This window comes from Plecotus auritus, assembly GCF_963455305.1.
Source record: "Plecotus auritus genome assembly, chromosome: 4".
In the NCBI taxonomy this organism is placed as follows: domain Eukaryota; kingdom Metazoa; phylum Chordata; class Mammalia; order Chiroptera; family Vespertilionidae; genus Plecotus; species Plecotus auritus.
In genome coordinates this window covers 142,545,059-142,559,725 of record NC_137775.1, presented here as the reverse complement: position 1 = coordinate 142,559,725, position 14,667 = coordinate 142,545,059, and the positions used below count along the sequence as shown (strand labels likewise).

At 42.4% G+C, this 14,667-nt stretch overlaps 1 protein-coding gene across 8 annotated transcripts in view; it reads left to right on the top strand.

Annotated features, from left to right (window-relative positions):
* EZH2 (enhancer of zeste 2 polycomb repressive complex 2 subunit) overlaps nucleotides 1–10,971 on the top strand; it is an 80,379-nt gene extending 69,408 nt beyond the window's left edge. For 2 of the 8 annotated variants that reach the window (XM_080666052.1, XM_080666049.1), the window contains exons 9-20: nucleotides 960–1,051; nucleotides 2,466–2,706; nucleotides 3,282–3,451; nucleotides 3,894–3,988; nucleotides 4,933–4,973; nucleotides 5,345–5,470; nucleotides 5,923–6,101; nucleotides 7,934–8,029; nucleotides 8,792–8,873; nucleotides 9,616–9,696; nucleotides 9,824–9,908; nucleotides 10,651–10,971. In XM_080666052.1, coding sequence (XP_080522178.1) covers nucleotides 960–1,051; nucleotides 2,466–2,706; nucleotides 3,282–3,451; nucleotides 3,894–3,988; nucleotides 4,933–4,973; nucleotides 5,345–5,470; nucleotides 5,923–6,101; nucleotides 7,934–8,029; nucleotides 8,792–8,873; nucleotides 9,616–9,696; nucleotides 9,824–9,908; nucleotides 10,651–10,711 — 1,349 coding nt within the window. In that variant the 3' untranslated portion in view covers nucleotides 10,712–10,971. Of the gene's footprint in view, nucleotides 1–959; nucleotides 1,052–2,465; nucleotides 2,707–3,281; nucleotides 3,452–3,893; nucleotides 3,989–4,932; nucleotides 4,974–5,344; nucleotides 5,471–5,922; nucleotides 6,102–7,933; nucleotides 8,030–8,791; nucleotides 8,874–9,615; nucleotides 9,697–9,823; nucleotides 9,909–10,461 lie in introns of all 8 variants that reach the window. The other 6 variants (XM_080666054.1, XM_080666056.1, XM_080666053.1 and 3 more) reach the window with 4 other exon arrangements.
* Nucleotides 10,972–14,667: the final 3,696 nt, after the last annotated feature.

Here is a 14,667-nt window from a genome sequence, read left to right as displayed (position 1 = left end):
AATAGATCATAGCCAGTATTCGCCTTGTGCACTGGAAGCTAATGATCACAAGTTCTCTGAAGTCCTCACTACTGTGCACTCATACCTGGTCAGTGTACCAGTGTACTGCAGTGTGAATCTTTCTGTTATCACATGATTTGGAATTTTAAGTTTCAAACATTTTGTTGTGTTTTCCTGTGGAAAAGTGCTGGCTGCAGGCTCTCACTAGGTCCGTGAGTTGTGTTTGATTCAAAGAAAATGCATTTTAGTATTTTGAGGCTGTCCTCTTTATACTTAAAAATTAATTTTGTTTTGTTGTTTTTTAAATATATTTTTTATTGATTTCAGAGAGGAAGGGAGAGAGAGAGATAGAAACACCAATGATGAGAGAGAATCATTGATTGGCTGCCTCCTCTTGCACGCCCCACACTGGAGATTGAGCCCCCAACCTGTGCATATGCCCTTGACTGGAATCGAACCCGGGACCCTTCAGTCCACCGGCCAACGCTCTATCCACTGAGCCAAACTGGCTAGGGCTTAAAAATTAGTTTTTAACAAGTGGTATTCCATTCTTCTCCCCCATTTGACATACTGCTGACTTTTCTTTATTAAAAAAAAAAAAATTGTAGATGTCAGAATTCTTTTGGTAAAAATAGGAAATCTCATTTTATTGTAGAGGGTGTATCAGTTGTTTCTATGGAGTTATCAAATGTTTATGACCAGAGTTCAGAGTTTACATGCATCAGTTATACTTGTGAGGAGAAATATAAGAAACCACTAATCATTCCAGAATGCAGTGTTTGCACCCTGCAGGAGTCGAAGGAAACACATGGTGAGAATTTAGTAAGAGCTGGAAGGAAAGTTCTGGGATGTGAATCAAGTATTAGCAAGACTGGAATGTATTCATTGACTTTTCCCATTGAAACAGGAAATGAAGAAGTAAATATTTTATATTTGGATATTTTATCTTTATTTTGCAGCTTTTCATGCAACACCTAACACTTACAAGCGGAAGAACACGGAAACAGCTCTGGACAACAAGCCTTGTGGACCGCAGTGTTACCAGCATTTGGTAAGCTTGAGTGCCACTTGTTCCTCAAGGGCATTTGAGAAGTGCTGATTCTGACCTGGGTGAGGTGTGTGCAGTCAGCATTAACACTGTGGCTCCCCTGTGCTTCTCCTGGCCACACGGTAGGCAGAGGTTTCACCCATGTGTCTCTCATAGCTCTCACGTACTGCACACACTAGTCCTTCATTGATCTTGTATTAGTCTTTGTGTATGTGTTAATCTCTTCAGCTACAATTCAAGGTCTTTAGGATTTAGGACACTAACATTACACTTTCCAGAGTTTATGAGGGTGTGCAGCCCAGGTAGCCCACCTAACCCCAGGAACTAGATAGTCACACATAGTGGTCCTAAGCCTTTCTCAGAGCCATAGCCTTTCTTTGAGTTTTAGACCCGTTGTTTAAGCTGTATTATAGGGCCCACAGAATATTAAAAGAAAAAAAATGATGGAGAAAAGGTAAAGGTTTAGGGAAATAATGAGGTAGAAAAGTTGTTTTTTTACGGGTACTATCTTATTTTTACCATTTCCCCTCTTTGAACCAAGCCACTCCTACCTAGGAACTAAGTGGGTATATATTGCCTGTTGGATTTTGGACAGAAGATTCATTGAATGGCACCTGCAGAAGGTATCCTATTTTTAAGCAATTTGGTTTTTGTAGAATGAAGTATAAAACTGTTGGCTGCTCTCAAACTTCTCCCTTCTATTGCCACTAAAAATGGGATTCTTGAGCACTATTTTATATATTCTTTACAAGGCAGAATTTATTTGGCTCATCTGAAATGTTTCTCTGGTCTCTCTGTAGTCAATGCTCTCACCATTGTTTTATACTTTCTGAGACTGGATGTTGCACTTCGTAATACAGAATGTAACCCTCACAGCCTTGATCCTCAAGTGTCTTCCTGTGGCTGTGTATCCCTCACAGGAAAAAATGGGATGTTTTAATAGTAAGGCAGGAAATGACAAAGTCCAGCATGTTTATGTGTTTTGTATTCTTGTGTATTTTAACCATGACCATAGAAGCATGTACTGTCTTAGAAACCCCAGCCAGATTAGGAGAGTTTGACTCCAGATGCACAGGAAGTATATGATTTTCTTCATAAAATTTCACTTTTAAATTATATATGTAAAATATATTTTATATTTTAATTTACTAACCAGTTAATGCATTTCACAAATATAGAACTGTCCTGCCTGATTTCATACCACTCTAGCAATATATAGAACCCATTTCTGTCTTTCTGAAATTTCCACACTATTAGAAGTAGGAAACAAGCATATTTAGAGATGCAACTATTTGTGGAAAATGGATATTGTGTTAAATTTCTTGACTACTTTGCTTATCCAATCTTTTGTTTTCTCCTTCAACAAAATGAGTTATGGAACTTGATCTTGATATCTCTTCCATGTTTCACTTCATAGGAGGGAGCAAAGGAGTTTGCTGCCGCCCTCACTGCTGAGCGGATCAAGACGCCCCCCAAACGCCCAGGAGGTCGCAGACGAGGGAGGCTTCCCAACAACAGCAGCAGGCCCAGCACTCCCACCATTAATGTGCTAGAGTCAAAGGACACAGACAGTGACAGGGAAGCTGGGACCGAAACAGGTGGAGAGAACAATGATAAAGAAGAAGAGGAGAAAAAAGATGAGACTTCGAGTTCCTCTGGTAGGGGACCTGACAACTGGCTTTACCACTGCTTTGAAAGGTCCACATTGTGGAGAGTAAGGGCATGTGCTATAGTGAATAATTTTCCTAGTTGGTTAGTTTTCAATAAAATGAGAAATCTAAGGCCAGGGCACTCCCAAGGAAGGATGCACAGCGTGTACATATTGCTGTCCTCTGCCCCTGGCCCGCCTACAATGTTTGCTGTCTGGTCACTGAGGTTTTGAGGTTCATCTGTTTCCAGTGTGCCATTTCCTCCAGGGTGGGGCTCATGTCACTCGGCTTAATATCCTTCATGTTCTTTGGGTCATTTTGGTTATTTTCCTGACTGGGGTTTAGGTGTCCTGCCCTGTGACTTAACCACAAATAACAGAAGAGCCCCATTTGCCTTGGTCGTGAAAGGAGCCTAGGCTCCTAGTTCTGTGGGGAAAAGTTTAGTGACACTTTCTACCTCAGTTTGTCCTCAAACATGATTGATTCACTTCCTGCTTTTTTCTTAAGCGCACCCCGAGTTTTACTTCTTGATACTCTGTTCTGCAGTTGTCATTTCCTGACCAATGCTTAACTTTGGTTTGTAGAAGCAAATTCTCGGTGTCAAACGCCAATAAAGATGAAGCCGAACAGTGAGCCCCCTGAGAATGTGGAGTGGAGTGGGGCCGAGGCCTCCATGTTCCGGGTCCTCATCGGTACCTACTACGACAACTTCTGCGCCATTGCCAGGTTAATTGGGACCAAAACATGTAGACAGGTAAGTACATGGATTAATGAAGACTTTCAGAGAGCGGGGGCGGGGGAAATATGTAATCCTTGTCCAAACGTAAGAATAGTCTCAATTATTAACCTGATGTGCATCTCCTGAAAAGTACATTTTTTTTTGGTTTGTTTTTGTTTTCCCACTGAGAGGGAACTGAGAGAAAATTATTCTTCTGACTAAGATATTTCAGGTTAGGTGACAATGGACTTAAAAAGCCAGTGGGAATTTAGTTAAGCCTTGGGACTATTGATCATAATGTAAGCACAGCTGCTGTCCCTGCATGAGGGTTGAGACAACATCTTGCTTTGCTCTCTGTTGTCCCCAGCACTTAAGCAGTGTCACAGAAGAGACATGTTTCTGATATTAATTAGTATAAGAATGTGTAAGTTTGCTTACCACTACAATCCTCACAGCTGTGACTGTGCCTCTTGTCCAGGTGTATGAGTTTCGGGTCAAAGAGTCCAGCATCATAGCTCCAGTTCCCGCTGAGGATGTCGATACTCCTCCAAGGAAGAAGAAGAGAAAACACCGGTAAGTCCACTTGCAGCCATTCTGAGATGTCACCAGGATGCTGCAGGCCAGGTGTATCCAAGGGCGTTGGCCAGCCTCTACGTGGCCCGTTAAGAAAGGAACTGAAGCTGCCTCAAAAGTAGACTTGTGGAGTCTTGTTTCCACAAACAGTTGCTGATGTTCTTCTGTAAGAATACAGCAGTGTCAGTAGACTTGGTGTGTTAAGTGTCATAAAAATTATGCTTGCTCTGCTGCTTTTGGTTAAGACAGACCTAGTAACTTCTGCAGTAAAGGCTAAGCGAACATTTACTTTAATTTGTTCTAAGATGTTTCCCTGAGCGCGAGTGTGATGTATATGAGTTCTGCACTGGTTTATATTTGAGGAGCCACGTTACCTTTCCCCAAGGCCTATGGCAGTGAGTGATGGTGACTTGGTTTGTAAGTGCAGAGCCAGAAGATGGTGGCTGGACTGTCAGCTTTAATCTCTTCTCCCAGTTTTTCTGCAGTTGGGTGTTGGGTAAGGGAGGTTCTAGAAACGTGTGTTGTTCCATTTCTTTAATTTAGAACTGAAAGAACTTAAGATATTTTCCAACAGAATTCAGGCTTTAGTAGGTAATTCTGAATTTTTTGGTTGAATTATTTCTGACCATGGAGCTCAACTGAGTGATTAAAGACGTACCAGTATTATCCACATCAGAATGAACCAGTAGGGAAATGGAACCTGCACATGAAGGCGTGGCCACCCTCAATCCTGACTAGGTGACCTTGCAAAATGCACACATCAGGGCTCTTGGTCAGTTTCCCCAGTCACCACAAATGCAATGCAAGCTGCATCTTTCAGTCACTTGGATTTAAGGCACTGCTCTGTACATGGCAGATAGCCCTGTTCAAGGAGGTTCTGTGGGATTTGTGCTGACCATTCTTCCTAGCTTCCTGGAGAAGACTGTTTTCTTCGTGTTTTTCAGGTTGTGGGCTGCGCACTGCAGAAAGATACAGCTGAAAAAAGGTAGGCATCTATTCATTCAACTTAAAAATGTCTGCTTATCATTTGTTTCAGAATAGTAACTGGGTTAGAGCTTATAAATACTTCTATATAATTGACTTCTGTACATTAAGCTAAATTACATGGAGGATGTCTGTTGATTATATTGCCAGTCTTGTGCAGTGAAGGCGAGTCACAGGTGGGTAAAGGAGCCGCACCCTGGGGACCTGCGATGGGGGCGGGGGGTGCTTTCGGCTATCATTTTGTAGAAAGGAATATGTATCAGGTAGGGAAAACCTGCTAAGCTCCAAGGTAACGGGAAGAATGTGTTCTTGTTCCTTGTGTATGATCATCTCCCACCTCTGATTGACTTGCATGCCGTTGTCTTGATGCAGACGGCTCCTCTAACCACGTTTACAACTACCAACCCTGTGACCATCCACGGCAGCCTTGTGACAGTTCGTGCCCTTGTGTGATAGCACAGAATTTTTGTGAAAAGTTTTGTCAGTGTAGTTCAGAGTGTAAGTATTTGTTGCTTTGATGCAATTGCATGAGAATTAAGTGGGCCTTTGGTCAGCTATGTGCAGCCCACAACCTGCAAAAAAATAGTAACTGAAGTTGACACAACATGGCGGCTCTTGCAGAGCCAGTGTCCAGCCAGTGTTCAGGCTAAATGGGATGAAAGGAGCTGTTTGTCTCTGGTGGTTTAAATTTAATCATAGTGACGTTGGCACAGAATGTAAGGGGAATAGAAATAGCTACCCAGATACTTTCTGGGAACCAGAAATTGTCAGAATTTGGGGTGGTTCAGTTTTCAGAATAAACGAACTTGTCATAAGGGTGGTGATACTCATTATTGACGGAAGCGGCACACGAAGCTCGGAAACACAGGAAGTTTCTCCTCATCTGTGCAGCAGGATAGGGAGGCTGCTGTGAGGGTTCCATGAGTCCACGACGGTGACTGTCTCTGCAGGTCAGAACCGCTTTCCTGGCTGCCGCTGCAAAGCACAGTGCAACACCAAGCAGTGCCCCTGCTACCTGGCCGTCCGGGAGTGCGACCCCGACCTGTGTCTGACGTGTGGAGCTGCTGACCACTGGGACAGCAAGAACGTGTCCTGCAAGAACTGCAGCATCCAGCGGGGCTCTAAGAAGGTGCGGCAAGAGATGAGGAACATGGCAGGGCAAGGCCAGCGGTCTCACTCCGTTAGCCGGGGCCAAAAAGTGATCACTGAATGAATGACGCAGCTGACGGGGAGAGCCTGGGTTTCTCCTTGGGTAGCCACTCCCACCCACCTCTGTAGCATAGGAGGAACCAGCTGTGAATGGTTTCAGGTTTGGAATAAGAGGTGTTTTTCTAGTCGTTTAGTAGTGATTTGAATTTTTTAAGTTTAGCGAATAGAATTAGTCATTTATCTGTTCTCCTTACTGCAAATAAATGGCGTTCCTATCAGAATATAGAGACCCATTCTTTCAAATAGTAGCCAATGTTCTTTTTTTGCAGAACAAGAGATAAAATTTCCCACAGTAGTTTTTGCAGACTGTGTTCTTTTAATAACCTTGAAAACATCACAGCCAGGAATTACATAACTGGGAAGTGCATGCAGGTGATTTTTAATTGTAACAACCATGACCTTCATGACCAAGCAAAGGAAACTAACAATGTATACTGGGAAGGTCAGTGTCTTATTTTTTTTTTGGAGTAGGTGGTGCGTTTATTCAATTAATCATTGTTATTATAATAGCTGGCATTTATTATTTAAGATATAGTAGGCACTTGGCTAAGTGCCCTGTGCATTACTCATTAGTCCTCATAACTCCATGAGGGAGTACCCTTATGAACCCATTTCTAGGTTGGGAATCCCCAAGTTTGAGGACTTGAAAGGAGCAGGAACCCCAAGCCCCACTGTTGACCTCCACCTTGGGTCACATGAATTAGATCACCCTACTGCACTGCTTATAGCCCCGCCCCCTTCTACCAGGAGTTCCTGTTCTGGCAGTGCCTTATTTTTTGGCTCCTATGTTTCCAAGTGTTTAGATGGCTTTTCTCTGGGTAGTTCCTATCCATTGAGGTCATTCTGTCACAATGATTTTCTACTGTTTCCTATGGCAGACCCATGATGAACCCTAACTGTAATAGTATCCAGTGGTCGGCAAACTGTGGCTCGCGAGCCGCGGTTTGCTGCTCTGTTGACCACTGGTATAAACTCCTTTCGTTTAACTCTGAAAGCAGAAAACTGTATAGATACTTTCTTACCAACTGGGTTTCATTTACTTAATGTTATTTAGCTAATTTAGTTTCTGATCTGGGAGGTTTTGGTAAATTTCCCTGACAGGTGAATCTAGGCTGGATTAGAACAGGAATAGCTTGGGTGATTAGGTAGGGGCCTTTTTAAAGGAAATTTGGGATGAAAGCATAATGAACCACGGTGGAAAGTGAGGGATTTGTTCTCAGACATACTCTAACTAGAATTGGCCCTGCTCGTCATTGGGCATCTGCTAAGAACAGAATGCTGGGCTGATGAGATAGTGACACCACCTCCTGGCATTTCTCCATGCTGTTGTGAGGAACTACTGTGGGAGGAACAGCTGAGCTTTGGTTTTGGTAGGAATTAAAGAGGGGTCACTGTGGGGAGAGGGGCGTTTGATGTCCTTGTATGAAATGCACATTGAAGTGAATCATTAAGTGCTGCCAAAATGACAGGAAGTGCAAGGGCAGCTGTTGTAGGTACCTTGTTGAAGGATGGTTAGTTGATATTTTCTGGGAGGCAGATCTTACATTCTGTACTTTATTTACAAATAACCAAAAGCATTGCAGCTTTTCAGCCCCTTTGGCAAAAGTGGGGAAGTTACCTCTCATCACAGGCTCTTAATTCAGGGTACTTGGTGGCTATAAGGGGCCAGAGGATTTCCAGGGATTCACCCTGGGATCTTGTCAACAGTCCACTTTGCTCTCCTGATTAAATGACTGTTGCTTTATTCTCTAGCATTTATTGCTGGCACCATCTGATGTGGCTGGCTGGGGGATTTTCATCAAAGATCCTGTACAGAAAAATGAATTCATCTCGGAATACTGTGGAGAGGTAAGGCCAGAGCTATCCAGCTCCGGGCTTGCTATGTAGCAACTTTGTTTTGGATTGATTATCATTGGGCATGACCAGAGGGTCTGATTAGAAATGAATTAACACAAAATGCCTTTTTTGGCAACTGGGCTGTTTCAGTCCTAGTCACATTTAGCCTTTATCTGGAGCCAAGGTGGGAAGAACACGAGGTTTGCGATGAGTCTGTCCTACATAATCAACAGCCTCATTATTAAGGACTTGGAAATGAATGTCCTTAATCTTGTGCCTTTTTATAGAGTTAGGGAAAAGCCATAGGGCTAGCTTGAGTTTGGAATCAGCCCACCTTGAGTTTTTCATTCAGTAGAAAGACTTTTGTAGAACAAGAGTAATTACTTTGATGTGGAAATATTTGAGTTGAAGTCCTTTGTCAAGTCCATTATTGTAGCAATGCAGACTGAAGAAACTGGCCCTAGTGACCCTTTATTGCGTTTCCTCAGGAAGGTCCGTCTGGTTCTCTCTTTTTTAATCCTCACCCAAGGATATTCTTTCCATCAATTTTTAGAGAGTGGGAGGGAGACAGATACATTGGTTGCCTTCCGCACTCGCCCCTACCAGCGCTAGGGAATTTACAACTGAGGTACATGCCCTTGACCAGGAATCAAACCCGCAACCCTTCAGTCCGATGCTCTAACCACTGACCCACACTGGCCAGGGCTCCAAATCTCTTGATGAACTTGTGTGGTGTGGTTTGGTCCCTAATCTAACACTGTCTTTCTTCTTAAGATAATTTCTCAAGATGAAGCCGACAGAAGAGGCAAAGTGTATGATAAATACATGTGCAGCTTTCTCTTCAACTTGAATAACGGTATGTTTAGGAGTCAGAGCACTCAGTTTCTGGGTGGCACTTGGGAGCCCCATCATTCATATTCTGAGCTGGTGTTTCTCATGCCCTGGCAGAAACTTAAAAATGGGTTGTTGCCATCACTTGTAGGAGCGGGTCATGTTCAAGGGAAATGTCTCGGGAACTCTGAGCTATACAAGACATCCCAGGGTCTTGAGTCAGCTGGGCACACTTCCTCCAGTTAGTGCCTCTGACCTGGGAGGGTACTGAATTTCAAAGCCTCTCCAACACTTCCTGGGTGCACTCAAGGGACTGAGCAGCTAAACGGTGCTGCTTTCTTGGGAGGTGAGGGAGCGCTGTGATGAAAAGCAGGTGCATAGTGTCTAAGACATTCTGATAACCCTTGGTTGAAACAGAGAGAGATAGGTTTTGCTATGAACAGGTCCCCCAAACAGAATGAAAATTAATTTTAGATACAAAAATGCTTATCCCTTTTTTTTTTTTTGCAATGTTTTGCTCAGTAATACATATTTACAGTTAGGTAATAGCATTTGAGAGACAACTCTCCTGAATTATCCATTTATTTTACCTAGAACGGCATTTTCTTGCAAATGTCATTTGGATGAAGTTGGCTGAATGATTTACTTGCTTTTGAAGGCAAACCCTGAAGAACTGTAACCAATTGTATTTCCAGAATCATAGGAACTTTGTGTTTATTGATCTAAAACTAGAATTGTTCACTGCATTGTGCTTATTTTTTCTTTAGATTTTGTGGTGGACGCAACCCGTAAGGGTAACAAAATTCGTTTTGCAAATCATTCAGTCAATCCAAACTGCTATGCAAAAGGTAGGTGTTTCTGGAGTCAGAATTCCTGATCTGATGCCAGGACCCCCAGTGAGAGTGATGCACGGCCTAGACAGATTTCCTGTGTGACTGTCCCTTCCCTCGCTGACACCAGCATGTCTCTTTCTAGTCATGATGGTGAACGGTGATCACAGGATAGGGATCTTTGCGAAGAGAGCTATCCAGACTGGTGAAGAGCTGTTTTTTGATTACAGGTTAGTAACAGTGCATTTCTGGTGTGACCTGAGGGCTTTCTCCTGGACTCGGAACTGGGGACAGAGGCTGGCTCTCTGCTCTTGCTGGGTCTTATTTTGTTGGAGCATCTAATCTTAGGTCATTCTTTGCCTTGGGTGTTGGTGGGAAGTTAGGATATAGTTCCCATTATACAAGCACTAGTTACTTTAAAGATAGAATGAAAAGACAGCCCCATTTTTTTACCTTGCTGGTAGGAGCTGGGTGTGATCATTATGCAAAGCGTTGCTGTCCTTGAGGATATGCTCGGGTTGTCTTAAATGGTTCAGTGCTGGAGGACTGTTGGCCAATAACCTACCTGCTCACCCTCAGATGGTGTTCACAGGTCTGGCATCAGGTTGGCCATTTACACTGTTGGCTCTGTGGGATAAACTGACAAGCTATTGAAAACTTTCCTGAATGTAGTCAGGTGACTGTCTAGTTCAATCCTGTGGCTGAATGTACGTCCCAGTCAGAAGTTCCGTCTTTGAGTCCTGAGTTGTCGTAAACTAGGGCCCGTGTGTTGTCACTTTGAAGGTACGACCCAAAGCAGGTGGGACAGCGCCCGAGGACACACTGTGCTGGAGTGGGAGGACGCGGTGAATGAGGCGCAGCTGGGTGTCACTGGATGTGTGTGCCTTTCTCTGCACCCACTGAAGTAAGTGGGTGGTTGTGTTCATTCTCACCTCGGAGGGCCGCGGTCATGCCTGTCTCCTGCCGTTTCAGATACAGCCAGGCTGACGCCCTGAAGTACGTGGGCATCGAACGTGAGATGGAGATCCCTTGACGTCTGCTACCTCCTCCCCGCCTCCTCCAAAACAACTGCCTTAGCTTCAGGAACCTCGAGTACTGTGGGCAATTTAGAAAAAGAAAATGCAGTTTGAAATTCTGAATTTGCAATGTACTGTAAGAATAATTTATAGCAATGAGTTTAGACGTCAACTTTTTATGCCTTCTCACCAGCTGCAAAGTGTTTTGTACCAGTAAGTTTTTGCAATGCAGTATGGTACATTTTTCAACTTTGAATAAATAATACTTGAACTTCTCCCCACTGTTGGCATCTATCAGGGAGCTTCAGCTGATTTTAGAAAAGGACTGCATCCAAGGGAAAGCAGACTCTCACATTTAACACCTTTGGTTTCGTCTAGTAGCATTAATTTACTTAGTTATAACATTAAATACAGGGGTGGGCAAAAGTAGGTTTATAGTTGTGAGTACAGGAAAGTTTATTCTTGTATTATTTATTTAAACTGTATGAACCCACCTTTGCCCCACCCCTGTATAAATGTAATAGAAACATGACTTTATTATCTACATATAATATTGTATATACTTTGCCTAGTTATTCTTAATATTGCCTATTAATAACTAAACGAATTAATACTACTTTCATCCTGGGAAAGGAGCACATATCCAAGTCAACCGGGTGGTCTGGAGAGCTACCTCTAAGCCTCGTTCTCTGCATATAAAATGACAGTGTTGGCTTAGGTGAGTTCCAAGAACCTGTTTTGCTCGAAGGTCCTTTAGACAATCCTTCAGAAATGCAGCAGTGTGAACAAGATTCCTTACCTACCCACGAAAGAAGAGGCTATAATCAAACTAGTTTTCAAGGAAACCTTGAGGGCACAGTGATAGCATTCCAGCACCCTCCCCAAGATACACTGACCAATACTGTGGGTAACTAAAAACGGCTCCAGTCAGTCTGTGTAGTTGGTCCTTTCTAGAGTTAGATAAAATTACTGATTTATAACGTGAAACGTGAAACTAAAACTTAACTAATTATGCAAACACAAGACTGGTTTCTATTGCATCAATGCACAAGCTATAGCAACAAGAGTCCTAAAATAGTTAATTTGCCACTTAGCTTTGGCAGCGAAAAGATCTGGCTTTACATGTACATGCTCTTCTCCTATGGGTCACCCTTAGCTCTGCCCTGCCACGCTTAACTATCCCCAGGAAACAGTGCCACATGCTCAGTTGGCTGTTGCTGATGGAGTCACTTAGGCACCGAGTTTTCCTATGCTCCAACCTGGGCACTCAGCGTGAGTGCAGCCCATTTGTGCACTAGCTCACGTGAGCCTGCCTGCTCAGGAGACACCCCAAGATTGCTCACCCCAGTGGTGTCTCAACAGGGGTCTCATTCTAGTCAACACTTTCCCATTGTTCACACCTCCCAACCCATCCCCAGGTGCAAACAACTGGGTGGTGGAGCCTTGAGTCCAGGGAGGTTCTGCTCACTGAATACACCACAGACCCAAATGCAGCATAAGGATAAAGCAGCAGTAATTCTTTATACACAGCAAGCTTTTGGAACCTTCATGAGGACTGATGTTCTCACCTGTTCACTATAGCCCACATGGTAATAATGGGCGTCTATAGCAGAGTTTGGTCAGCTTCAGACTTCGTTTATACTGGGGTTGGGGAGCGGGGAAGGGGGCACAGCGATAAATAACAGTATGCTTACCCCCATTACTGTAGACCAATTTTCAATCTCATATCATGGCACATAAATGAATTACTAAAATTCTGTGGCACATACACACACAAATATATTTTTTTGTTGATCTGACAAAATAGGTTATAATTTTGATTCATACCCGATAGCTACTGTATTGGCAGTTGTCATTTTATTTGACAATCTAAGGGAAAAGAGGTCAGTGTCCCTGTGGCACACCAACTGAAAATCATCGCTCTTGTAGTCTGTGTGTTTATTTCCCTACCAGAGGGTATACAGAAGTAAGAGTGTAACAAGTATTGTGTCAGAATACAGGTGTTTTAAATAGTTTCCAAACTGTTTAGGAATATTACACATTGTTCTCTAAAGAGGAATGAGAGCTGACAGAAGGTAGCCCAGTTGGTCCCTAAACTTTTACCTAATGGTCATAACCTTATGAAGCCCTGGCTGTGTGGCTCAGTTGGTGAGAGCATGGTCCCAAGGCGCCACGGTTTTGGGTTTGATTCCTGGTTGGGCACATAATGAGAAACAACCAATGAATGCATAAGGAAGTGGAACAACAAATCAATGTTTCTCTATCCCTTATCCCTCTCTAAAATGGATAAATTAAAAAAAAAAAGGGGCGGGGGACACAACACATCTGTAATACTTTCAACAATAAAGATTAAAAAACAAAACACAAAACCTTACGAAGATGACCCACAGCTACAGTCCTGACCCCAAGTCTAGGCAGCACCTTACCCACAGACTAACTTCTTCACAATTCTTTTCAATCAGTATTTTGTAATTTATATATTTACACATTGAGGACCAGTTTTATTGCTAGCTTTACCCAGTAGCCAGATAAGTTTCTATTGAACAAGTACAAGAAACATTTTACATAAAATTTAAAGGCATGCATTAAAATTAAATATCCATTGCATTTTGAAGTTATTACAAGAAAGTCTTTGTATCTAACTTGGCTTTCTTGATTCAGCACTTGATAAATCCTGAATTAATTGAATAGTCCACAATTAATCAGGTAAAGCACTACTTTCTTCGTCCATTTTATTGTTTTTCTAAGGATACTACATGTTGAAAGATACTGGTCGGCAAGATCAACACCTTGCATATAGTTATACTGCACAATGGAAACTGGCTTTATTTCCTCTCCAGTATGCCAATTTGTCATACTGGACAAGAGGAAGCATCATGGATAGTTGAAATAATTCGAACTTCTCTTTTATCCTTCCAAATCAATAATAAAATGTCCCCTTTTCTTCGGAAGTCTATTTCACCTCTTTTAAGCATAGATGCTTCATCTTTCAAACATTTTGGCAAGCCTCTATTCGAATGTTCCACAAACTCTTGTTTTAGTGTAGTAATAAAGTTTCTGCAATTGAAATGCTATTGGAATAGTTACCTTGGTATATGTGATGCCCCAATTCCAGATACGGACGGCCCAAGTAGTGACAGTAGAGTCGTTCAATTTTTTTCCTTCACCTGTGTAAATGTCCATATTGCAAATATACCGTCTTGCTCTCACGCACCATTCTTACAAGTAAGCCATATTTAATAATTTTAGCTGGGTTGTAAGTTCAAATTAGAGGACGTCCCCTCCAGGGAATCAAGCCTTCATCTAATAATTCTTGCATAGGTTTATATATTATTTGAAATTTACTAATAAAGTGGGCTGAGTACAGATTGAATTTTAAATAGCTTGGATGAAGATTTATTGTCATTGAAATGCCAATAAGTCCGGATTTGTTCAAAACGATTTTGACTTGTCGTCTGAGGAAATATTGGAACAGCTAGAACTGGATTTGTAGAACAATAATATTCTTTCCAAGTATCCTTTTGATTATGCCCCATTAGCACTATAAGCCCTAAAAATTTTTTCATATCTGTTGGAGCAGTGGTCAGCAAACTCATTAGTCAACAGAGCCAAATATCAACAGTACAACGATTGAAATTTCTTTTGAGAGCCAAATTTTTTAAACTTCTTCTAACGCCACTTCTTCAAAATAGACTCGCCCAGGCCGTGGTATTTTGTGGAAGAGCCACACTCAAGGGACCAAAGAGCCGCATGTGGCTCGCGAGCTGCAGTTTGCCAACCACGGTGTTGGAGTAACAGGATACAACTTTATTGCTTTCGAAATTTTGTGCTTTCCCTAATTTTGGTTATAATATATGTTTGATTGATGACAAAATAGTTCAAACAGATCGTTGTCAAATATCAAGACGGTATAACTCTAACCCCAGAATTACCTTCAAATTTTTCCAAATTAGGTTGAAAATCCTCTTTTGAC